Source organism: Bos javanicus, chromosome 6 (assembly GCF_032452875.1).
Source record: "Bos javanicus breed banteng chromosome 6, ARS-OSU_banteng_1.0, whole genome shotgun sequence".
Lineage (NCBI taxonomy): Eukaryota > Metazoa > Chordata > Mammalia > Artiodactyla > Bovidae > Bos > Bos javanicus.
In genome coordinates, this window is record NC_083873.1 from 84,672,547 (window position 1) to 84,699,076 (window position 26,530).

General features: G+C 37.8%; 1 protein-coding gene across 2 annotated transcripts; it reads right to left on the reverse strand.

Annotated features, from left to right (window-relative positions):
• Positions 1–6,220: 6,220 nt before the first annotated feature.
• Positions 6,221–26,474, reverse strand: LOC133249620 (UDP-glucuronosyltransferase 2B4-like). Of its 2 annotated transcripts, XM_061420345.1 has the most exons (6): positions 25,724–26,474; positions 24,759–24,907; positions 18,045–18,176; positions 12,271–12,358; positions 10,885–11,104; positions 6,221–6,887 (listed from the first exon to the last, which is right to left on the reverse strand). In XM_061420345.1, the coding sequence occupies exons 1-6, from the start codon at positions 26,451–26,453 to the stop codon at positions 6,608–6,610; spliced, it is 1,599 nt and encodes a 532-aa protein (XP_061276329.1). In that variant the 5' UTR covers positions 26,454–26,474; the 3' UTR covers positions 6,221–6,607. The 2 variants fall into 2 exon arrangements, with proteins under 2 accessions (XP_061276329.1, XP_061276330.1); XM_061420346.1 differs by lacking the exon at positions 18,045–18,176 and having other exon boundaries at positions 25,724–26,456.
• Between the last annotated feature and the right edge of the window lie 56 nt (positions 26,475–26,530).

Below are 26,530 nucleotides of genomic sequence, written 5' to 3' on the forward strand. Positions count from 1 at the left end.
ATTGGGGGCAGGAGGAGAAGGCGATGACAGAGGAATGGATGGCTGGATGGCATCACTGACTTAATGGACATGAGTCTGGGTGAACTCCGGGAGTTGGTGATGGACAGAGAGACCTGGTGTGCTGCGATCCTTGGGGTCACAAGGAGTCAGACACGACTGAGCGACTGAACTGAACTGAACTGAACTGAACTGAACTGAACTAGCTTCCTCGTAGCTTCTTAGTAACAAATTCTTTCATAGTTTGTGGGCACTCATAGGCTTGAACTTCCCACTAAGTGCAAGTTGCTCAGTCATGTTGATTCTTTGTAACCCCATGGACTGTAGTCCCTGAAAATCTCCAAGTCGGGATACTGGAGTGGGTAGCCTTTCTCTTCTGGAGAAGTGATGGAACCCCACTCCAGTACTCTTGCCTGGAAAATCCCATGGACAGAGGAGCCTGGTAGGCTGCAGTCCATGGGGTCGCTAAGAGTCGGACACAACTGAGCGACTTCCCTTTCACTTTTCACTTTCATGCATTGGGGAAGGAAATGGCAACCCACTCCAGTATTCTTGCCTGGAGAATCCCAGGGTTTGGGGAGCCTGGTGTGCTGCCATCTATGGGGTCACAGAGTCAGACATGACTGAAGTGACTTAGCAGCAGCAGCAGGCCTTCCCTTCTCCAGGGGATCTTTCCAACACAGGGATCAAACCAATGTCTCCCTCATTGCAGGCAGACTCTTTACCAGCTGAGTTACAATGGAAGCCCAAAAATACTGGAGTGGGTGGCCTATCCCTTCTCCAACGGATGTTCCTGTCCCAGGAGTCAAATTGGGGTTTTCCTGAATTGCACGTAGATTCTTTGCCAACTGAGCTATCAGGGAAGCCCTGACCTTCCCACAGTCTGGTTCAAATAAAATGAGTGCCTGGAGAATAGCTTGGGGCTCTGTGTTTTATGCTTCGAATCTCCCTCTGATCAAACTCTCTGAACCTTGGCTTCCAGAGCTGGGGATATGGACAGTGGCACACTGCTCTCTCTGTTACATCCTTCTTTTAGGTGTAAATAATAGTGTCTATTTTTAGTTTGCCTCTTTCATCATGGAAGCTGCATTCTATGAATGAGCTGAGGAAATGACTATCTGCAATTCACTATACTCAGTATGTTGTACCTAAATAGAATCTTTGCCCTTTGAGTGTGGCTGGGTGGAAGAAGGGAGAACCTTGTTGACCACTTTTGCCTGGAACTTAGCCTCTGTAACACACAGCTGAGATGTGTGTGTGTGTGTGTGTGTGTGTGTTTGTGTGTGAGGAATGCAAGTGGCTTGACCGTTCTAGGTAAATACTATAGCACTCAAAAGGAACTGTAAGGAGTGAGAGCTCTGTGTTCTTTCTGACCCTACTTAGAGTGGAATCTATTTTTCTGATTAAAGACAGTGAGAGAGGGAGCAATATGAGGTTTAAATGGCACAGGATTTTGGTGGGTTTTACTGTTGTAATGTTTTTCTGGAATAAATGTGTCTTTACTTTCTAGACACTTTAAATAGCTGTTTTAAAACACAATTTCCACTAGTTATTCTTGTTTCAGGTAAGAGCTGGTCCATGGAATATGTCATGCTGCCATTTAAGAAGAGGGAGGTTCAAGGTGTTGTGAAATTTCTCTACATTCTACTTCTTTAATATATTCAACGGAATGTAGATGTCAATTTGCTAGGGCTGAGGAATGAGTGAATGGGAAGTAACTATCTAATGGGTACATAGTTGCTTTTGGGAGATGAAAAGATTCTGGATGTAGCTAGAGGTGATAGTTGTACATCGTGTAATTCATTAACTGAATTATAAAATTTATAATGGTTAAAAATGTGAGTTTTGTGTTATATAAATTTAGCCTCACTGGTAGAATAACAAATGGGTGCCACCAGGATTTGGCTCAGAGGCCATGGTTTAATAGCCCCTGGTTTGTAATGTAAACCTATCTATCATGTCTCTGTGTATCTCTAAGTGTAGTTTTACAACTTTGTCTGAGTTTTAGGTAAATAGCATCATGATTCAAGATTTTCTGTAGATTATACTCATCATCATTTATTACAAGATATTGGGTATAATTCTCTGTGCTAGTCAATAGATTTTTATTGCTTATTTTATGTTTAATAATTTATATTTGTAACACTATACTCCTAATTTGTTTTTCCCCTTCTCCAGTTTTGTAATCATAAATTTATTGTCTATGTCTGTGAATCTGATTCTGTTTTATATATAGATACATTTGTATTACTTTTTAGATTTCACATATAAGTGATATAGTATTTTTATGAATGACATATTTCACGATGAATAATATTCTCTCGGTTCATCCATGTTGCTACAAATGGCAAAATTTTATTCTTTCTAAGGGTGAGTAATATTCCTTTGTATATACATCCCACATCTTAAGACAATTATCTGTTGTTGGGGACTTAGTTGTCTTCCGTGTTTTGGCGATTGTAAATAGTGCTGCTATGAATATTGCAATTCATGTAGTAATTTTTCAGTGACTTAAATCCACTATGTCTGTGTTCAGAGTGCAACCTCTTAACCATTATGGTATGGTGACTCCCTTTTCTGGGTTACAGTTACTTTCAAAATGTAACATTAACATTTTCCCATTATTAAGGTATATCATCACTATGATATTATGATAAAAGCATGATTATTTTTTAGGTTATGTATTAGTGCAAAAAACTGCCCTTAGAAGAGCAATGTTTATTTTTATCTCTCATAGTTCTGAGTGTTGGTGGGGCTCATTCAGGTGATTCTTGTAATAGGTTTCTCACGTGGTTCCAGTCTTATGGTGACTGGGGCTATAAGCATGAGGACCTCTGGTGATTGCTTTTAAAAGACTCAAATTGCTGGAGGGCTGGAACTACTGGGACTTCTTAGGCATTCGTATGTATCTTTCCACAAGTGGTCACTTCTCATGGAAACTTTGAGTGTATTACAGACCTCCATGGTGAGTAGGCAGACAGAGAGATGAAATGGAGATAGTGAGATAGATAGATAGATAGACAGATAGAGACATAGACAGGCTGAACGACTGAGACAGAGAGGCAGAGAGAGATCTGTGTTGTGTTCTGTAACTGAGCCTTGGAGGTTAGGCTGAAACATTTGTGAGACAGCATCTAGATTTACTAAAGTTCAAGAGAGAGGGAATTACTTGATGGGAGAGCTGGCAGAATATTTGTAGCCATGTCTCAAAAACACTATAATTGTAAGTAAAGATGTAATCCAGCAGAGGTCCCTTAACTATTGTAAAATTCATATAATATTGAATTAAAACCACAGTAAAATCAGTAGACTATGTGAGTTAAAATTTTAAAAAGTGATTGGAATTATAAATATAAGGTGTTCTAAAAAAAAGAAAGAGTCCTTGTTTGACATATTGGATAGTATGCCGAATTTCCAGTAGCTTTCTTTTCTTTTATTCTTTTTTTTATTTTACTTTTGGCCCCAGCATGTGGGATGGGGATCTTAATTCCCAGACCAGGGACTGAACATGTGCTTCCTGCAGTGGAAGCTGGAGTCTTAACCACTGGACCACCAGTGTAAGTACATGCTCAGTCACTCAGTTGTGTCCAAGCAGGCTTGTCTGTTAATGGGATTTCCCAGGCAAGAATATTGGAGTGGATTGTCATTTTTCCTCCAGGAGATCTCCCCAATTGAGGGATCGAACTTAGGTCTTCTGCATCTCCTGCATTGGCAGGTAAATTCTTTACCACTGAGCCATATGGGGAGCCCCTTCGACCAACAGGGAAGTCCTCAATTCAAGGATTCTGAGTGAAACTAACACACTGATAACATGATATGAAAGTCTTATGACTTAATATCTTAAGATAATAGGAACTGAATATTTTGAATCTATATGTTTATTTCACTAATTATTTAAAATCACACAATTAATAAATGAAAAGATTATTGTGAAAGGTCAAGTAATGAAGGAGTATATAGAGTAAAAGTTTAAAATGTCTTCATTGGAAATTCAGTGTATTCTAAAGATCATTTCCTCTGTGGTCCACACATTTACATATATTTACATAAAATATGTTTAATTTTATTTCAAAGATGAGTGTCATGCTTTTTTTTTTAGAATTTCTGGAACGTTTTATTTGTTTAGTAATGTGACATGGAGTATATTTAACAATATTGCCCATAATTTAACTGTTTTCTTTCATGGCTGTATAACTCATACCTAGGTTGTAGATAAGTGTGTTCACAAATTGATAGCCATTTAAGTGCCAGTGGGAACATTCAGTATGTAATTATGAACATGTGCAAGTCTTTCTGCATGACAGATAACTAGGTGATGAGTTGCAATATAAAACAGTGTGCATAAATTTTATTTCAATGGTATTTCCAAATTATACTCCCTCAAAATTAGTCCTACCAGATTACTTGTTCTACAAATTATTTGTAGGAATATTACTTTTTGACAATTTCAATGTCTCAGATTTTCCATGTCACCTTTTATATGTCATTCGCTATTTCGCCTCTGTGAATTTCCTGTTCATACTTTTCATTTATTTTCATATTAGACTGCTTGACTTTTCATTGGAGATTTTTAGTCTTTCTTATTGCACAGTGACTACCAACGCTTTGTCTATTATAAGTGCTGCTGTATAGATTTGAGCAAAATTTTGTAAGCCTATATGCTTGATTTAAAAACATTTTATACTATGGAAACATATGGTTCTACTTTCTTACTTTTCTGCTAGTTCTATTTTTCTTTAAATATGTGTCAATTATCTAGGTGGGTTCTATGTGAAATTCTTGGTAAATTTTCCTATAATTCCCCAAACATCAGTGTTTCATTTTTTAAAATAAATTATCCCTAAGGCTGATGAATGTTTTGTTATATGTTGTGGATGGTGGTCCCCTTGACCAATAAGACAAGATTCATTCCCTCACCTGGACATTTTGATTATAAACTGCTTTTCTGATGTACAGTTTTCATCAGTACCTTCAGATTGTTTTCATTTGATTCACCAATATTTTCACAAAATTTATGTGATGTTTGTATTGTGCTCATTGTTTCTGATTATTTCAGTCATAGTGGACCTAGGTTTAAAGAAAATAACATCTATAATATTTTCTGTCATGATAAGGGATTGAACGTTTACATGTAAGCGTTATGGGAGGGATGACACAATAGCTTCCTGAGGAAAGAGACAAAAGAATGATAAATGCTGATCTAAAGCGTGGTTATGATATAATATAATATGAAAGTGAAAGTTGCTCAGTCATATCCAGCTCTTTGGGACCCCATGGACTGTAGCTTACCAGGCTCCTCTGCCCATGGAATTCTCTAGGCCAGAGTACTGGAGTGGGTAGCTATTCCCTTCTCCAGGGGATCTTCCCAACCTGGTATCAAACCCAGGTCTCCCACTTTGCAGGCAGATTCTTTACCTTCTGAGCCACCAGGGAAGCCCAAGAATACTGGAATGGGTAGCCTATCCCTTCTCCAGGCGAATCTTCCCAACCCAGGAATCGAACTGGGGGCTCCTGCATTGCAGGCAGTTTCTTTACCAGCTGAGCTATCAGGGAAGCCCATATTATAATATAATAGTAAATAATTCAGTCTGTGTTCAACAAACCCATTGAATTTTTCATCATATCTGCAAGTAGCTAAGTGGTGCTGTGTCCTGAATTGTAAATATATACATAGATTTAGATATATATGTAAACATAGATAAGATCATAGATATATTCAGGTAGCCTTGGCGAGAAAGAAAATTCAAAAGTCTCTTTTGAATTTAGAGTTCAACCTGAATATAGAGTTCAGGTTATAATTTTCTTAACATACAGTTGAGAACTTATATCCATTAGCAAAGGCTGATTATGGGAGTGAAAATAATAGGTGAATAAAAGGTGGATGACAAAAAGAGAATTAGGTCATGAAATTAAAGGTTTTTGCAAATATCTCAATTTTATAAAAGGAAGCATGTAGCAGTTGCTATACTTCTAATTCCACAAACACTCCAAAGGCAAATGAGATTAACTGGATGAAGGCTAGTGTCTTGCTATGGCTTTAGGTAAGAAGTGATGTTGAGGCTGGATGCACAGTAAAAATGAAGAACTATTAGTAGTCTCACAAATAAAATTAAAGGGTGAATCTTTCAAAAGAATTCCAATTACTGAACAATTTGTATAGCAAGGAAAAGCTATAAAATTCTATACAAAAATCAAGGTAAAATTCTGAATATCTACAAAATAATATGGATACTATGAATAGACTTTTATTGTTCTTGTTTCTACACGCAATATGTGAAAACCAGTTAAATTCAATCATATCTTTTTAGTATACTTTTGCATTAAAACAATAAATTTCAATACATACCCACATAGTTTTATGGAGAGTTCTATGAGGAGTTCTATGAGGCAGAACTGCTAGAGCAGCAGTACCCAACCTTTTAGGCCCCAGGAACCAGTTTCATGGAAGACAATTTTTCCATGGACTGGGGTAGGAAGCAATGGGTTTGGGACGATTCAAGCACATCATATTTATTGCTCACTTTATTTCTATTATTGCATCAGCTCCACCTCAGATCATCAGCCATTAGATCTCAGGGGTTGGGGACCCCTGCGCTGAGGTCTGATACAGCTAGTCTCTTTTCTCCTTCTTTCCTAATTTAGCAAACTTCAAGCAACAAAATAGACAACATTTTGTGATGACAAATATGGCAGTTGCCACACAGGCCAGTAGGAACCCAATGACATCCAGAGAGTGGTACTGGAACCAGGTGAGGTCATGGATAGCTGGCCGCAAGTGCTTGGCTCCTTTGTGGCGCATGACAAACTCGATCCAGAAGACTGCTCTGTCCAAGGGCTTCATAGGCTGATCATGTTGAATGGCTGATAATCTCATCACATTCTCTTTGTAGCTGAAGGAAAATCAAACAGTTATCATTTATGGAATGAACTATAATAGATAAATATGTGAAATTTTCTTGCAGATGGTAACAGAGTGCAACACAGAGTGGAAGAAAAACATAATTTTCTCTGAGGTGATTATTGAGATATTAGCTTATGGGCTAGGATTTCTTAAATGCATAGCGTTTCAAGCTACAAAAAAAAGAAAGAAAATGGGGGAGAACAAGATTGTATATTCTAAACAATGGAATGAGCTGTCCCAAAGGGAAAGAAAAGAAAAGAACTTCATAATATGTTTGTCCAAAGTTTGAATTATCTCATAAAGAATTGTTAATAGACCTGATAGATGTATTTCAAATGTTATAATCTAGATATAGCAGGTAAATCAGTGATGAGGTTTGGAGAAATGTCCAGACAGGGCTGATCTTACATTAGTGAAGTGGTGGTTGAAAGTATGGAAGTAGATTGACTCAGTTTGACTCCTGAGTCTTACTTTGTTGGCTGCTATTTTATTTTTTCTGTTCCTCTTATTTTTTTTTAATTTATTTTATTAACATTTTAAAACTTTTTTAATTTTTAAACTTTTAATTTTACTTTGGAGGGCTCAATCATGATAGAACCTGTTTCTCAGTTTTTCATTGTACTATAAAATGTCTAGGAATAGTACCTTATCTAATTATTTTGATAATATTGTATTGATTCTTAGAGGCATTCCTGGCATGCAGTAGACACTCAGTAAATGTTCACTAGTATTGTTGTTCTCGTTCTTGTTCTAAAAATTCTGGAGAAGGCTCAGCATTTCACTCTCAGGCATTGCAGACACACTTGTTTCTACTGCTAAAATGATGGCAGACTAACAGACAAGAAAGCAGAATAAAGAGATATAGCACATGAAGTTTAAATCACAAAGTGCTACAACATGGCAATGTAGTAATAACAATGGAAGTAACTTTTCTCCCTTTACTGTCAAAAACACAGGAGGAGCACTGGGTTTTTGCAAAGACTGCAGTAATCCTGGAAATATATTTTTAATACAATAGGAATAGACTACAATAAAGAAGTTACTTAATATGTGTAAAGTAACACTGTTTTCAAGCTGGTTTTAGAAAAGGCAGAGGAACCAGAGATCAAATTGCCAACATCCACTGGATCATGGAAAAAGCAAGAGAGTTCCAGAAAAACATCTATTTCTGCTTTATTGACTATACCAAAGCCTTTGACTGTGTGGATCACAATAAACTGTGGAAAATTCTGAAAGAGATGGGAATCCCAGACCACCTGACCTGCCTCTTGAGAAATCTGTATGCAGGTGAGGAAGCAATAGTTAGAACTGGACATGGAACAACAGACTGGTTCCAAATAGGAAAAGGAGTACATCAAGGCTGTATATTGTCACCCTGCTTATTTAACTTCTATGCAGAGTACATCATGAGAAATGCTAGGCTGGAAGAAGCACAAGCTGGAATCAAGATTGCCGGGAGAAATATCAATAACCTCGGCAATGCAGATGACACCACCCTTATGGCAGAAAGTGAGGAGGAACTAAAAAACCTCTTGATGAAAGTGAAAGAGGAGAGTGAAAAAGTTGGCTTAAAGCTCAACATTCAGAAAACGAAGGTCATAGCATCTGGTCCCATCACTTCATGGGAAATAGTTGGGGAAATAGTGGAAACAGTGTCAGACTTTATTTTTGGGGGCTCCCAAATCACTGCAGTTGGTGACTGCAGCCATGAAATTAAAAGACTCTTATTCCTTGGAAGGAAAGTTATGACCAAGCTAGATATCATATTCAAAAGCAGAGACATTACTTTGCCAACAAAGGTTCATCTAGTCAAGGCTATGGTTTTTCCTGTGGTCATGTATGGATGTGAAAGTTGGACTGTGAAGAAGGCTGAGTGCCGAAGAATAGATGCTTTTGAACTATGGTGTTGGAGAAGACTCTTGAGAGTCCCTTGGACTGCAAGGAGATCCAACCAGTCCATTCTGGAGGAGATCAGCCCTGGGATTTCTTTGGAAGGAATGATGCTAAAGCTGAAACTCCAGTACTTTGGCCACCTCATGTGAAGAGTTGACTCTTTGGAAAAGACTCTGATGCTGGGAGGGATTGGGGGCAGGAGGAGAAGGGGATGACAGAAGATGAGATGGCTGGATGGCATCACTGACTCGATGGACATGAGTCTGAGTGAACTCTGGGAGTTGGTGATGGACAGGGAGGCCTAGTGTGCTGCGATCCATGGGGTCACAAAGAGTCGGACATGACTGAGCGACTGAACTGAACTGAACTGAACACTGTTTTACTAAATACAACATGTAGCATATCATGAACAGTCAGTATATCTTCATTTTTGACCCCAACATTACATTATTAAAAATTAAAAAGACATATAAATATACTAGAGATATGTACATTTACATAAAAACAGCAAATGAAAGATTTGTTTCTTTTAAAAAAAGAAAAAGAGTGCTTTTTATGCTGCTCACTTTCGACAATAGCTGTGCTAAAATTAAATTTAAATAACACTGCTTATAAAACACAAAATGCTTTTTGCTGCTATTACCGATACATTCTCAAAATATTTTCTTTACAAAGTCATTATGATAAAAAAGGGGGAATATATACATCATATTTGTGATATTAATAATTGTGTCACTGAAATTCATGTATATCCTGAAGTGATTTGGAAATTAAATATATATGTTTTTAGAAAATATGGCTTTTAAATAGGAATATCCCAACGTAACTATCTATTCCAAATAAGACAAAAATGAGCACAAATAAAAGAACTCTGAAGATACTTACATTTATAAGCTGTATCTACATAGTTGTAATAAAGTAAATTAGAAAATTCTAGTTGTTTACCATTTATCAATGATGGGATCAAACTATTATTACAGACTAGCAGATACAGAAAACAATCTATTGATTACCAGATTTGGGGGAGTAGAAACACACAGGTGGGGAGTAGGAGGCAAAATTACTGGGAATAATATAAGCTCAAGGAGGTGTTGTACAAAACTGGAAATTTAGTCACTCTTTGGTAATTACTTTAAATGGAAAATAACCTTTAAAAATTGTGTAACATTTTTAAAAAAAGGAATATCCCAATATATGGGATTCCCCGGTGGTTCAGATGTAAAGAATCTGCCTGCAATGCAGAGACCTGGTTTGATCCCTGGATCAGCAAGATCCTCTAAAGAAGAGAATGGCTACCTACTCCCATGGTCTTGCCTGGAAAATTCCATGGACTGAGGAGTGGTGGGATACAGTCTATGGGGTCCCAAAGAGTCGAACACAACTGAGAAACCAACACTTTCACTTTTTCATATCAACATACTCCTCCCAAGTCAATTATGTTTAGATATATAATTCTTCCAAACAAGACAAAATGACCACAGTAAAAAAAACAAACAAACAAACAACCCTAGAATACACCCACATTTATAAATAGTATATACATAGTTGAAACTGGGTAATTAGAAAGTTATAGCTGTTTATCATTTATCAGAGATGGAGTCAAAATATTATCATAGAAAAGTTGGAGAATATTAAATGTAATTGGAATTTGAAGTGGATGATGTCATGATGGTTTAGTGAAAATAAACCATCTTTTAAGAGTTTAAAACATTTGAGAAGTTCACATGCTGAAAGAAAGTGGGCAGATGAGTATCCATAGCATTCATGGTTCCCTACAATAACTTTGTTCTCAATGCTTCTTAATCCTTCTACTACCATTTCAGTGGTTCTTCTCATTCTAATGATTAAGTTTTCAACATTTCTCCACTATCTTTAAAACACTGACAAACTTTTTCCATAAAACCATGAAAAAATCTTAATGTGACATTCACAACCTGTTATTTTTGTCTGTTTTCAAAACATCGAGCAAATCTTACACCTCATTGTGCTTATGTGAAGACTCATCACTGCCTCCCTGGCCTTCAGATGAGAACTTCTCTAGAAAGATTAGCTGGTAAAGAAAAAAAGAAAAAGAAAAATATATATATACTCACGAAGGATTATTAATGACTTCCTTCAGTGCGTTGAGCAAATCTCTTGTTGACATTGATTCCAAGTCCAACCTGACAGCTGTTCCCTTGGATTTCATTCGAGCGATGTTATCAGCTTGATCAGCAAACAAAGGAGTGCCCACCATAGGGATCCCGTGATAGATGGCCTCATAAACACCATTGCTTCCACCGTGAGTTATAAAGGCTTTGGTTTTTGGATGGCCTAGGATTGAGTGAATTCAGTAAGGTTATTAATTATAACTCAGAATAAAATGAGAAATGGGTATTATAAGGCACTGGATGGAGGAGTATCTTTTAGATAACAGATTATTACGCATATGAAAGTGCTTTTAACTTGCTTTCAGAACTCAGAAGAAACGGCTATGTCTGCTGACGGGGTAAATGCAGAGTTTGTGAAAGAAGTGCTGAGTCACTTGAACGTCACAAATGAATCCAGGATCGGCAGGGGAACAACTTGAAAGAGCATTCTGGGTAAAGAAACCACATGTGCAAAAAAAGAGGAGGACATGCCGAAATTTATTCACCTAAAGATACAGTGAAGCCATTTAGTTTGATAGGAATGGTGTCAGGGGAAAAGAAAGATAATGGTAGTGGCACTGGAACCAGAGGAAGGAAAAGCTAAATTTTACCATGAAGTGTGTTATTGCTTCACAAAAATGATTGTGCCTTTTTTTTTTTCCACAGAAAATTGAGAATCATTGGTGGGAGAAGGCAATGGCAACCCACTCCAGTGCTCTTGACTAGAAAATCCCATGGACGGAGGAGCCTGGTAGGCTGCAGTGCATGAGGTCGCTAAGAGTCAGACAAGACTGAGCAACTTCACTTTCACTTTTCACTTTCATGCATTGGAGAAGGAAATGGCAACCAACTCTAGTATTCTTGCCTGAAGAATCCCAGGGCTGGCAGAGCCTGGTGGGCTGCCATCTATGGGGTCACACAGAGTCGGACACAACTGAAGCGACTTAGCAGCAGCAGCAGCAGCAGCAGCAGCAGCAGCAGCAGCAGAGAGTCATTGGTAATGGCACAAGAGTTCTTATTTTTAAGATACAGAATGGAAATGATAAGTATAATGAAAGAATTCAGAGACAGAACAACAATCCAGGAAGTTATTGAAAAGTTCACTGTGAGAAGTAATTACAGCTAAAGTAAAGATTCTAGCTATAAGGGATGTGACTACATAGAATAAACTGACAACTTTTATATGTTCTCCTTTTTTTCTCATAGCAAAGACAATTATAATAGACTAGTAAAGTTTTCTTTTTCAGTGTTTCAATAATTAATTGCTTTCTAAGTGTGTTTCCTGTTGAAGCACTCTCACTCTGCTTGGCTATTACTCATATTTTCATTATTTGTTCTGACAAGTCTCACCAAGAAGGTCATTCTGGGGAAGCCATTTATACAACCGGGTGTTGGGTCCTAAGGTATCTGGTTTTTTGCCATCATATCTCCATAGCACCTGTTAAAAGCAAAGGAAATACCTTATTCTATGAGTTGAACTTCATAGTTATACTAATAATTTCTAAATTGACCCAAGATACATATAATTACATGTCTTCCATATGACATGTAAGGAAATGAAGGCATATTAAGTAATGGTAACTAGTAATAGAAAGACATACACAGGAATACCTACATTTGATGTATTAATTATGTACACATGATGGCAGAGACAAATGAGATTTTCAATGACCAATTCAAATATTAAAAAAAAAAAACTGTTTTGTTGTTGCTTTTCAATCACTAAGTTGTGTTCAACTATTTGCATCCCATGGACTGCAGCTTGCTAGGCTTCCCTGTCCTTCACTATCTCTCAGAAGTTGCTCGTATTCATATCCATTGATTCAGTGTTGCTATCCAACCAACTCATCCTCTGTCACTCCCTTTTCCTCCTGCCCTTAATCTTTCTCAGCATCAAGGTCTTCTTCAATGAGCCATCTCTTTGTATCAGGTAGCCAAGGTATTGGAGCTTCAGCTTCAGCATCAGTCCTTCCAATGAATATTCAAGGTTAATTAACTTAGGATTGACTGGTTTGATCCTGCAGTCGGGGGACTCTCAAGAGTCTTCTCCAGAACCACAATTCAAAAGCATCAGTTCTTTGGCAATCAGCCTTCTTTATGGTCCAACTCTCACATCCATACATGACTACTGAAAAACCATAGATTTGACTATATGGGCTTTTCCGGGCAAGTGCTCTCTTTGGTTTTTAACACACTGTCTAGGTTTGTCATAGCTTTTCTTCCATGGATAATTGGTTTTGTTTCCAATACAACAACAAGCCAGTGGCAGATTACACATAACCTACACATTCATTTGCTTTCTTTATATGCTAGTGCTCATTTTCAAATTCAATATTCAGTGATTTATTTATTTTTGACTGTTATAAAAGAGTTTACATATATCAAGTAGTTAAAATGAGAAGTTATTTTATTAAATTTTACACATTTTGATTATAGAGAGGAAAAAGTATGCAGTCAATCACCTAAGATAAATATTTTGGCTTATTTATAATTTATTAATTCCCTTCATAGATCACAGCCTTGTCACCGTAAAGGGGTTTGTGTAACTCAATGAAGCTATGAGCCATGCTCTGCAGGGCTACCCAAGGGCAGATGGGTCATAGTGGAGTGTTCTGACAAGCTGTGGTCCACTGGAGGAGGGAATGGACAACCACTCCACTATCTTTGCCATGAGAACCACATGAACAGTATGAAAAGGCAAAAATATATGACACTGGAAGATGAGTTCTCCAGGTCAGAATGTGTCCAATATCCTGCTGAGGAAGAGTGGAGGGCAATTACTAATAGATCCAGAAAGAATGAAGTGACTGGGCCAATGAAGAAATGATGCTCAGTTGTGGATGTGTCTGGTGGTGAAAGTATGATGCTGTAAAGAACATAAGATCCTGGAATGTTAAGCCAATGAAATCGAGGTAATGGACATGGTCAAGCAGGAGATGGCAAGAGTGAATATCAACATCTTAGGAATCCATGAACTAAAATGGACAAGTTCGATGAATTTAATTCAGATGACCATTATATCTACTACTGTGGTTAAGAATTCCTTAGAAGAAATGGAGTAGCTCTCACAGTCAACAAAAAGTTCTGAAATGGAGTGCTTGGGTGTAATCTCAAAAACAACAGAATGATCTTGGTTCATTTCCAAGGCAAACCATTCAACATCACAGCAATCCAGGTCTATGCCCCAGGCACTAATGCTGAAGAAGCTAAAGATTGATTCAGCAAGACCCACAAGACCTTCTAGAATTAACACACACACACACACACACACACACACAAAATAATGAGGAAGAAGTCTTTTCATCATAGGGATTGGAATGTAAAAGTAAGAAGTCAAGAGATATCTAGGGTAACAGGCAAGTTTGGCCTTGTAGTACTAAAAGAAGCAGGCAAAGGCTAACAGACTTTGGTCAAGAGAACACACTGGTCATAGTAAACATCCTTTTCCAACAACTGATGACTCTATACATGGACATCACCAGACGGTCAATACCGAAATCAGATTGATTATGTTCTTTACAGCCGAGGATGGAGATGCTCTATACAGTCAGCAAAACAAGACCTGAAGTTGACTGTGGTTCAGATCATGAGCACCTGAGTGCAAAATTCAGATTTGAATTGAAGAGAGACTTAAATTGAAAGTGGGGAAAACTGCTAGCCATTCAGGTATGACAGAAATCAAATCCCATATAATCACACAGTGGAGGTGATGAATAGATTCAAGGGTTATATCTGATATACAGAGTGCCTGAAGAACTGTGGATAGAGGTGTGTAACACTGTACAGGAGGCAGCGATCAAAACAACCCCAAAGAAAAGGATATGCCAGAAGGCAAAGTGGTTATCTGAGGAGGCTTTATAAATAATGCAGAAAAGAAGGGGAGTGAAGGCCAAGGGAGAAAGGGAAAGAAAAATATACTCAACTGAATGCAGAATTTCAGAGGATAGATAGGAGAGATAAGAAGGCCTTCTTAAGTGAACAATGCAAAGAAATAGAGAAATCAATAGGATGTGAAAGACTAGAGATCTCTTCAAGTAAATTAGAGATCCCAAGGGATCATTTCATGCAAAGATGGGCACAATAAAGGACAGAAATGGTATGGACCCAACAGAAGCAGAAGATATTAAGAAGAGGTGGCAAGAATACACAGAAGAACTATACAAAAGAAATCTTAGTAACCTGGATAACTATGATGGTATGGTCACTCATAGATCCACACATCTTGGAGTGTGAAGAAAATGGGACCTTAGGAAGTATTACTATGAAGAAAGCTAGTGGAATTTTAGCTGAGGTATTTCAAATCCTAAAAGATAATACTGTTAAAGTGCTGCACTCAGTATGCCGGCAAATTTAGAAGACACAGCAGTGGCCACAGGACTGGAAAAGGTCAGTTTTCATTCCAAACCCAAAGATGGATAATGCCAAAGAATGTTCAAACTACTGTAAAATTATGTTCCTTTCACATGCTAGCAAGGTAATACTCAAAAATCATTTAGCTCAGCCTGAGCAGTACATGAACCAAGAACTTCCAGATGTGCTATCTGGGTTTAGAAAAGGCAGAGGAACCAGAGATCAAATTGCCATCATTCATTAGATCATAGAAAAAGCAAAAGAATTCCAGAAAAAACATCTATTTCTGCTTCATTGACTATGCTAACCTATATGCAGGTCAGGAAGCAACAGTTAGAACTGGACATGGAACAACAGACTGGTTCCAAATAGGTAAAGGAGTACATCAAAGCTGTATACTATCACCATGCTTATTTAACTTATATGCAGAGTACATCAGGAGAAACGCTGAGCTGGAAGAAGCACAAGCTGGAATCAAGATTGCCAGGAGAAATATCAATAACCTCAGATATGCAGATGACACCACTCTTATGGGAGAAACTGAAGAAAACTAAAAAGCCTCTTGATGAAAGTGAAAGTGGAGAGTGAAAAAGTTGGCTTAAAGCTCAACATTCAGAAAACAAAGATCATGGCATCTGGTCCCATCACTTCATGGCAAATAGATGGGGAAACAGTGGAAACAGTGTCAGACTTTATTTTTGGGGGCTCCAAAATCACTGCCGATGGTGACTGCAGCCATGAAATTAAAAGATGCTTACTCCTTGGAAGGAAAGTTATGACCAACCTAGACAGCATTTTGAAAATCAGAGATTACTTTGCCAACAAAGGTCTGTCTAGTCAAGGCTATGGTTTTTCCTGTGGTCATGTATGGATGTGAGAGTTGGACTGTGAAGAAAGCTGAGCATGGAAGAACTGATGCTTTTGAACTGTGGTGTTGGAGAAGACTCTTGAGAGTCCCTTGGACTGCAAGGAGATCCAACCAGTCCATTCTGAAGGAGATGAGCCCTGGGATTTCTTTGGAAGGAATGATGCTAAAGCTGAAACTCCAGTACTTTGGCCACCTCATGCGAAGACTTTACTCATTGGAAAAGAATCTGATGCTCTGAAGGATTGGGGGCAGGAGAAGAAGGGGATGACAGAGGATGAGATGGCTGGATGGCATCACGAACTCGAGGAACGTGAGTCTGAGTGAACTCCGGGAGTTGGTGATGGACAGGGAGGCCTAGTGTGCTGCAATTCATGGGTTGCAAATGGTCGGACACGACTGAGTGACTGAACTGAATTGAAAGAGACTCTTGATGAGGGTGAAAGATGAAAGTGAAAAAGTTGTCTTAAAATCAACATTCAAAGCAATAAGTTCATGGCATCTGGTCCCATCATTTCATGGCAAATATATGGGGAAAATGTGGAAGCTGTGACATATTTTATCTTCTTGGGCTCCAAAATCATTGTGGATGGTGACTTCAGCCATGAAATGAAGAGACACTTGCTTCTTGTAAGAAAATCTATGACAAATCTAGATAGAGTATTTAAAGCAGAGACATCACTCTGCCAAAAGAGGCCCATATAATCAAAGCTATATTTTTTTCTAGTAATCATGTATGAATATGAGCGTTGGACAGTAAAGAAGGTTAGGTAAGATAAGATAAGGTGAAGTCTCTCAGTTGTATCCGACTGTTGGTAGCCCCATGGACTGGGGCTTACCAGGCTTCTGTATCCTTGGGATTTTCCAGGCAAGAGTACTGGAGTGGGTTGCCATTTCCTTCTTCAGAGGATCCTCCTGACCCAGGGATCGAACCCAGGTCTCCTGCATTGTAGGCATACGCTTTACCATCTGAGCCACTCGGGAAGTCCTTAAAGAAGGTTAAGCGCTGAAGAGTTGATGCTTTTGAATTGTGGTGTTGGAGAAGATTCTTGAGAATCACTTGAATGGCAAGGACATCAAACCAGTCAATCCTATGGAAACCAATCTTGAATATTCACTGGAAGTACTGATGCTGAAGTTCCAATACTCTGGCCACCTGATAACTCATTGGTAAGACCCTGATCTGGGAAAGGTTGATGGCAAAAGGAGAAGGGCTGGCAGAGGATGACATGGTTAGATAGCATCAATAAATCGATGGACATGAATCTGGGCAAACCCTGGGTAATAGTGAAGGACAGGGGAGCCTAGCATGCTGTAGTCCATGGGACTGCAATGATTCAGATGACTTAATGACTAAACAACAACAGCATAATTTTTTAAAAATAAGTTAATCAGTGCTGCTGAAGAAGTATGTTCTCTTAAATTACAAATTATTAAGCCCTACTTCCAAAAGCAATGAAAAGTGGAATTGTTTGACTTGAATCAATATTGCATGACTACATTTATTGTTAAAATTTAACTCCTGAGAGCATCTGTATGTGTGTTGTGTCCTCAGAAGTCCTTCAAAGAAAAGGAACAAGTGACAAAGCAGAATTTACTGGTTAATCTTCTTGCCCATGCTACCATTGTATTAATAACACCAAAATTCACACTGTGTCTCTTAAATATCATTCTTTTTATTGCTATGTTGAGTAATTAAAATTATTATGGATCAAAGGCACTCCCTGTACTGCCGTAGCACTTGCAGTGTATATTTTGGTTTATATATACACATATATATGTATATATATGAGATAAATTGCTGCTATCATATTATTTACCTTTCTGATAGAAAATGTTGAAGATCAGATCTTTACAGAGTTTAACAGACTTATTAAAGAGTTGTCCATGATTAAGTTATTGTATCTACCTTTTGTGGAATTTGAGCGAAGGCTGATGCAATCACCTTGGCTCTGTCTTCTGACATGTTACTGACCATTGACCCCAAAGAAAACACCACAATACCATTTTCTCCAGAGCTCTGCACAAACTCTTCCATTTCCTGTGAAAAAAGAATATGCCCATCACAAAAGAGTAGTAGCATAACAGACATTATTGAAGGGATTGCTACAAGCAACTAAAGAGAGAAAATCAGAAATTGTCTTGAGATATCAGAGTAGTGATTTCTTACAAAAATATTGTGGTAAGATACACATGGCATAAAATTTACTTCTCAATTGTTCCTAAGTGTGTAGTATAGTAGTGTTAAGTATACTCACATTGTGCAACCAATCTCCAGAACTTTTTCATCTGACAAAACTGGAAGTCTATAATCATTAAGAAATTCTACTTTCCTCTTTCTCTAGCCTTTGGCAAGTTTCATTCTACTCTGTTTCTACAAATGAGATTAGTCTGGATACTTCTTATAAGTTGAATTGCACAGTATTTGTATTTTTCTGACTAGTTATTTTCACTTAATGTAAGGTTCATTCATGTTGTGACATGTGTCAGAATTTCCTTTTAAAGGTGAGTAATATTCCGTTGTTTGTATACATGACATTTTGTTTATTGCTTCCTCTGTTGATGGACATTTGGGTTGCTTCAACCTCTTGGCTCCTGTGAATAAAGCTTTCATGCATATGTTGTACAGGTATCTCACTGGGATACTAATTTCAATTATTTTGGAAATAAACCCAGAAAAGGAATTGCTGAGCTATATGTGTAGACAGGTTTTATATTAGAAAGTTCACATTATTCTTTTCACATACTATACAGTTAGCTAATAGAGTGATTTCCATCCCTCACCCACCCCACCCCCCCAATTCTCTTGAACATATTAACTTCATATCTTGGACTTTGGTCAGTTGTGCTAATAAATTTTCAACCTAAAAATCATTAAAGAAATTTTTTTGAGGGACTTTATATTATTTTTTATAATGATTTTTTTTAAAAAAAGCATTTTCATCCTTGAGATCCTGGGAAAAGAATAGGTGATATGAGGTCAATTTCTTCCATTATATATATTTGTGCAATGTGTCTCTGTATAAGCAGGAAATAAGATAGAGCCAGTACTCAGTACAAGGAGATATTATTAAACTACATTATCCTCAGACTCTTCATTAATCTTGATATTAATTACTAACATAGATTCTTGGAAAGAAGTTACTTGCCTGATTCAACCCCCTTTGGTTCTTTGTTATTATAATTATGCTAAATCATTTATTTATTCCAGACAGACTTTTTGAGAATTATTTAGGTTATTCATTAATATTTCATTTCCTGACTATGAGCACTATGAAAAAAAATATGATCTGAATCACTTTATGTCATTCGTTCAGTTCTGTAATCCTATTCTTCACCTTAAACTTTGTCATAATTTCCAAACTCTGTCTAAATTACTAACTACTGACTTGAGGAGTCAAGTATTATAGTTTGGAAGTTGTATGAAATAGTTCTGTGAGTTCTATTTATAATCCAAAGTTACACTTGTATAGTTGCTTATTCGAGCAACCATATGACTGTGTTTCTTTACATATGATGCCTTTGTCCTGAACTTGCATAATTAATGTCACAGATGGATGTGCTATGTCTAACTGCGGTGAAGAAACTTCAACATGACTTCAGTGAGTCCCCCTGGGAGCACCTGCTCCACAGAGGAAAAGGTTCCAGGTCTGGTCAGCTTTTGAGTAATTCACTTCTAACTAAATAAAGCTCCTGGTGAATCCGTATTTGCCTGGAATTGTTTCTGAATTATTTTGCTTTGTGGTCCTTGATCCTTTCTGATTAAAAAAAAAAAGGTTACTTTCTGTACTAGAATAATTCCAAATTTTAAATGGCAACCCACCCCAATATTCCTGCCTGGGAAATCCCATTGACAGAGGAGACTGGCTGGCTATAGTTCACAGGGTCCCGAAGAGTCAGACATTACTGAGCATGTATGCATAGCTACTACTCTATACCTTAGATCTCTAGTATTTATTTACTAAGAAATGCAAATTTGTATCCTTAAACAACATTTCCCCTGTTCTTCCACCTCTCAGTACTGGCAACCACCATATTCAGTTCAGTTCAGTCGTGTCTGACTCTTTGTGACCCCATGAATTGAGGCACACCAGGCCTCCCTGTCCATCACCAACTCCCAGAGTTCACTCAGACTCATGTCCATTGAGTCAGTGATGCCATCCAGCCATCTCATCCTCTGTTGTCCCCTTCTCCTCCCACCCCCAATCTCTCCCAGTATCAGTCTTTTCCAATGAGTCAACTCTTCGCATGAGGTAGCCAAAGTACTGGAGTTTCAGCTTTAGCATCATTCCCTCCAAAGAAATCCCAGAGCTGATCTCCTTCATAATGGACTGGTTGGATCTCCTTGCAGTCCAAGGGACTCTCAAGAGTCTTCTCCAACACCACAGTTCAAAAGCATCAATTCTTCCATGCTCAGCTTTCTTCACAGTCCAACTCTCACATCCATACATGACCACAGGAAAAACCATAGCCTTGACTAGACAGACCTTTGTTGGCAAAGTAATGTCTCTGCTTTTGAATATGCTATCTAGGTTGGTCATAACTTTCCTTCCAAGGAGTAAGCGTCTTTTAATTTCATGGCTGCAGTCACCATCTGCAGTGATTTTGGAGCCCAGAAAAATAAAGTCTGACACTGTTTCCACTGTTTCCCCATCTATTTCCCATAAAGTGATGGGACCAGATACTATGATCTTTGTTTTCTGAATGTTGAGCTTTAAGCCAACTTTTTTACTCTCCTCTTTCACTTTCATCAAGAGGCTTTTTAGTTCCTCCTCACTTTCTGCCATAAGGGTGGTGTCATCTGCATATCTGAGGTTATTGATATTTCTCCCAGCTATCTTGATTCCAGCTTGTGCTTCTTCCAGCCCAGCATTTCTCATGATGTACTCTGCATAGAAGTTAAATAAGCAGGGTGACAATATACAGCCTTGATGTACTCCTTTTCCTATTTGGAACCAGTCTGTTGTTCCATGTACAGTTCTAAGTGATGCTTCCTGACCTGCATACAGGTTTCTCAAGAGGCAGGTCAAGTGGTCTGGTATACCCCAAAAGCCAAAAGAACCACACCTTGAAATTTCACATTTACCACAAAGTTTCAGTATTTCAAATAATAGTGTACTGGCCCCCAAATAGACACATAGACCATGGAACAGCATACAGGGTTCAACTAATTTTCAACAAGGGAGCAAGGGAAACAAGAACACCAACTGTGGAAATGTTAGTCACTTCTTTCTTTTCTGAGAAAACTGGATAAACATATGAAAAAAACAAAAAAGCAAAAAACGAGACCTCTATCTTATACCACTCACAAAAACTACTCAAAATGAGTCAATAACTTAAACATAAGACCAGATACCATAACATCCCTAAAAGAAAATATAAGGATAAAACTCCTTGACACTGGTCTTGAAAATGATGTTTTTTTAAATGACATCAAGACCACAACAAAAGGAAAAAATCACAAGTGGGACTACAATGAGCTTAAAAACTTCTGCACAGCAAAAGAAATAATCAACAAGATGAAAATGTGATCTACAGAATGGAAGAAAAGTTTTATAACCACATATTGAATGAGGGGTTAAGATCCAGAATATATGCACAATTCATACAACAAAATTCAATTAAAGAATGGGCAGATGAACAAAATAGACACTTGACAAAGAAGATTTCCAAATGGTCACCAGGTATAGGAAAAGGTACTCAACATCAGTAATCATCAGGGAAATGTATTTCAAAATCACAATCAGATATTACCTCACCCTTATTAGAAAGTCTATAACCAAGAAGAGAAAAGTGTTGTGAGAATGTGGAGAAAAGTGAATGCTTGTACACTCTCAGTGGGAATGTAAATTGGTTTAGCCCTTATGGAACATAAATTGAAGGTTCCTAAAACAATTAAAGATAGATCTATTGTATGATCCAGCAATTCTACTTCTGGGTATACAGTCAAAGGAAATAAAAACAGGATATTGAAGAGGTATATGTGCTCCATGTTGACTGCAGCATTATTCACAATTAGCTAAGGGAAGAAACTTAAGTGCCCACCAATGGATGAATTACTTAAAGATGTTTTCATAGATACACACAGATATGAACACACACACACACACACATAGACACATGTGCTCCGAATGAAATGTCATTCACCCACGAGAAAGATGGAAATCTTGCCATTTTCGATAACATGGGTGGACCTTGAAGACGTTATGCTAAAATGTGTGCTGTCATTTTAATCCTTACTCTATCCTATAATCAAATAATACACTATGATATATATCCTGAAAATTGTAATTCTAGCTTATGCTTTTTTAATCTTCAAGAAAACTGTGATCTTATTATATTTGTTATTTTCTAAGTAAATATTTTTTTTGTATCTGATTTAGTATCATTTAGCACTGTTTGGGTTTTCCTAGCGGTTCAGATGGTAAAGAATCTGCCTGGAGTGCAGGAAACCAGGATTTGATCCCTGGGTCGAGAAGATCCCCTGGAGAAGGGAATGGCTGCCTACTCCAGTATTTTTGCCTGGAGAATCCCATGGACAGAGGAGCCTGTTGGGCTACAGTCCATAGTGTCACAAAAAGTCAGACATGATTGAAGTGACTTAGCAGCAGCAGCATTTAATATAAACTTTTGTAATGTTAGGAACTTTTAAGTCTTTGGCGATCAGATGAAGAAGATGAAATACTAAAGTATTTTTGTAGGTTTTAAGGCTTTTCACCACCGCCGCCGCCACCAAGTCGCTTCAGTCGTGTCCGACTCTGTGCGACCCCATGGACTGCAGCCTACCAGGCTTCTCGGTCCATGGGATTCTCCAGGCAAGAACACTGGAATGGGTTGCCATTTCCTTCTCCAATGCATGAAAGTGAAAAGTGAAAGTGAAGTCGCTCAGTCGTGTCCGACTCTTAGCGACCCCATGAACTGCAGCCTATCAGGCTCCTCCATCCATGGGACTTTCCGGGCAACAGTACTGGTTTGGGGTGCCATTGCCTTCTCCTGCTTTTCACCATAGCACTAACTAAAATAAATGCCCATTTCCAACAATATAAATGAATGTACATATAAATGTATGTTTTTATTCCCAGCCCAGAGATTTAATTAAAGTAAATCGTCCTGATTCATGTCAATGTATGGCAAAACCCATCACAAAGATGTTAAGTAATTATCCTCCAATTAAAATAAATTAATTAATTTAAAATAAAGGAAAAAATGAGTTAATGTGATATCTCTGTGAACACCGTACTCTAGTTTTCACTCATTATTGTCTATATCTAACAATAATCTTTGGAGGAGGAAATGGCAAACCACTCCAGTGTTCTTGCCTCAAGAATCCCATGGACAGAGAAGCCTGGTAGGCTGCAGTCCATGGGTCGCACAGAGTCGGACACGACTGAAGCGACTTAGTAGTAGTAGTAGCAATAATCTGCTAAACGGTCTCTTCCTATGCTTTACCATTTACAATCCAACCCAGTGACTACATCTTGCTTTTAATTTTTAAATAATATATGACTATCTCTTTCTCAGGGCTTTCGTCATAGCTCTGTTGGTAAAGAGTCTGCCTGCAATGCAGGAGACCTGGTTTTGATTCCTGGGTTGGGAAGATCCTCTGGAGAAGGAAATGGTAACCCGCTCCAGTATTCACACTGGAGAATCCCATGGACAGAGGAGCCTAGCAGTCTAGAGTCCATGTGACTGCAAGAGTCCAACGCAACTTAGAGACTAAACCACCGCCGTCATCTCTTTCTTTCTTTCTTAATCCTTTCACTATTCTTCCCAATGCCCCTACTAGATGTTTCAAATGTTTATAATTATCTGTTTCCAACTTACCTCTACAGCATCATCTTCTTCTTTATTCAGCCTTTTTCTATCTAGACTAAACTTGGACTTTGGGCAACTGTCATCACTACTCCACCTACCTTTCTTTTATATCTTCTTCCAACTGAGCTAAGAGGGAAGCCCATATCTTCTTCCACCCCTGCCCTATTCCTCTGTTTATTCCTGAGCATCCTTCAGATCTCATAATTATCTATGGATCAGAGATACTTTATATGATTCATGCTGAATATTTCTTTAGCACTCTGGTCTTGCCATATTATAACATTTTTTACAACTTGATTGTGTTTTATCATTCCAGGTGGACTGTCAGGTGGTAGAAACTGTGCCTACACCACTTGCCTATATTAGCACTCACTTCTGGAATATGCTATATACAAAATTATCCTCTAATAATGATAATACAATTATAATGTAACTGATTATAGTGAGATAAGATGGTTGGATGGCATCACCAGATGATAATATGACTATTATTTTCATATAAAATATATATTTTTATATCAAAATATGTGTCCTTTAATGAATGATGCTTCTCTATGTGTTGAATAATGAAACTGTAATTTAATTGATGTATTTTCAAAGTGTCCCATGTTCTCTAGTTTATTCTGTAATGATAATGAAATTCAGATAGTTGTGTTGATATAGAAATACATCACTTTCTAGGTGGAAGGTCACTTTATCCAGGTTCCCGTATCTGACTACCTGTAATCAAACGTTCTAAATAAAGAACACAGAATGTTCCTATTGAAAACACAAAGTTCACAAAGAACAACAAGGAGGAGTAGGTGACCTTAGGCAGGGGCTTGGCAGGTTTGCAGTGGAGCCCTCCAACAAATTCAACATTTGGTAGTCGTGGACGAGGAAATGACAAATCCCAGTAGCTTCGAATGAGCCACATATCAGCTTTCCCCATTGTCTCTGATAAGGTAGTAGGTCTTCCTGAAAGTAAAAAGAAAAACAACAACAAATGTTTGATCAAATGAGACAATTGTCATATGTGTATATAAGATAATTTGTGTAAAGGAGCTTGGGATGTTGTGGCCAAGATGTTTGAATGTGTCTGTTGCTTGATAAATACATACCGTAGCATAGTATAGGATAATAAAGTATATCTGGAATACATCTGTTTCTACACAAGCAGAAACAATTTCTAAAAGCTAACTGGATACTTATACTACAAATATGTGTATAACTCTCCATGTACATGTCTTCATCTATCAAGACAGTTTATGAGATTCGTAATGACTTTAAGTTAAAAAAAGAAGTTTTGTAAGTTGGATAGTCACTTGCAGATGTCCTGGGTACTTCAGTCTGTGGTAAATGACTTCCTGGTATCTGATATGAGTAATGGGCTTTACCCTACCCTATAATTTAAGTGTTTGCATAATATTTGTTAGATTGAGGGTCATTTCATATTTTTTATTTCACTGTTTCACTTATTTGAGATAAATTTTTGTGAATTTGTATTTAGACAAACTCAACTTCCAAGGCAATAGGAAAAATAGGACTTAATGCTACCAACTAAAAACATGACTTACCTAGTAGTTTGGTTGCTAAGTGGTAACTGACTCTTTCAACTCCGTGGACTATAGCTCAACAGGCTTCTCTGTCCATGGGATTTCACAGGCAAAAACACTGGAATGGAATGCCATTTCCTTTTCCAAGGGATCTTCCTGACCAAAGGATAAAACCTGTGTCTCCTGCATTGGCAGGCAGATTCTTTACCACACTGAGCCATCAGGAAGCCCAACTTACCTAGTACTTCACTGTAAAACTGATTCCACTTCTTCTCTTTGTACGTTGGGAAGAAAAGCTCAAAATAAAGTGTATAAAACATATTTTTGATCCTCTCCATGAATGTCATGCGATCACTTAATTCTGAAAGCATAACAGGTACATAAGATGGTGGGAGTGGAAGTCTTCCGCTATTCTTCTCAATTATGTGGCCAGGTGAGCTGTAATGACTGTACACGAATGGTATTTTAAGTAATTCAGCCAGCAGTTCACCACAGGGTCCAACAGCATCTGCAATAAGGATATCAAACCTTGATTCCTGCAGTTTTGTCATTAATTTCTTGTTGGAAACAGCATCTTTACATATACTTAAAGTAGTATCAAAAAATTCCCAAAATAAACTTCTCACTGTTGAAAGATAGGACCAAAAGGAATCTTTCGACACATACGTCCATTCCTCAAGAAGACGTTCTATAAAATTCTCATAATCAGTTTTTGTTAAAGATACAGGAAAAGTCTCAAATTTCATAGTAGATGGTTTGCTGGAATTAGGAATAGTGGAAGCTGAAGATATCAGAACAGTCACCTCATGACCCCTTGTGACAAGTTCATCCAGAATTGTCTTTATATTCAGCCAGTGACTAAATTCCACTGGCCATACCAGCACCTTTCCACAATTCCCACCGCTAAAGTAGCAAGTCAGCTGTAGCAGCAGCAAAAGCAAGAGCCTTTTCATAGACATCTTGCTCATATGCAGTCCTTTAAAATTAATTACTGTAAACTTTTGCTATTGCTCAGGCTTATATCCAGAAGTCATCAACCAGAAGT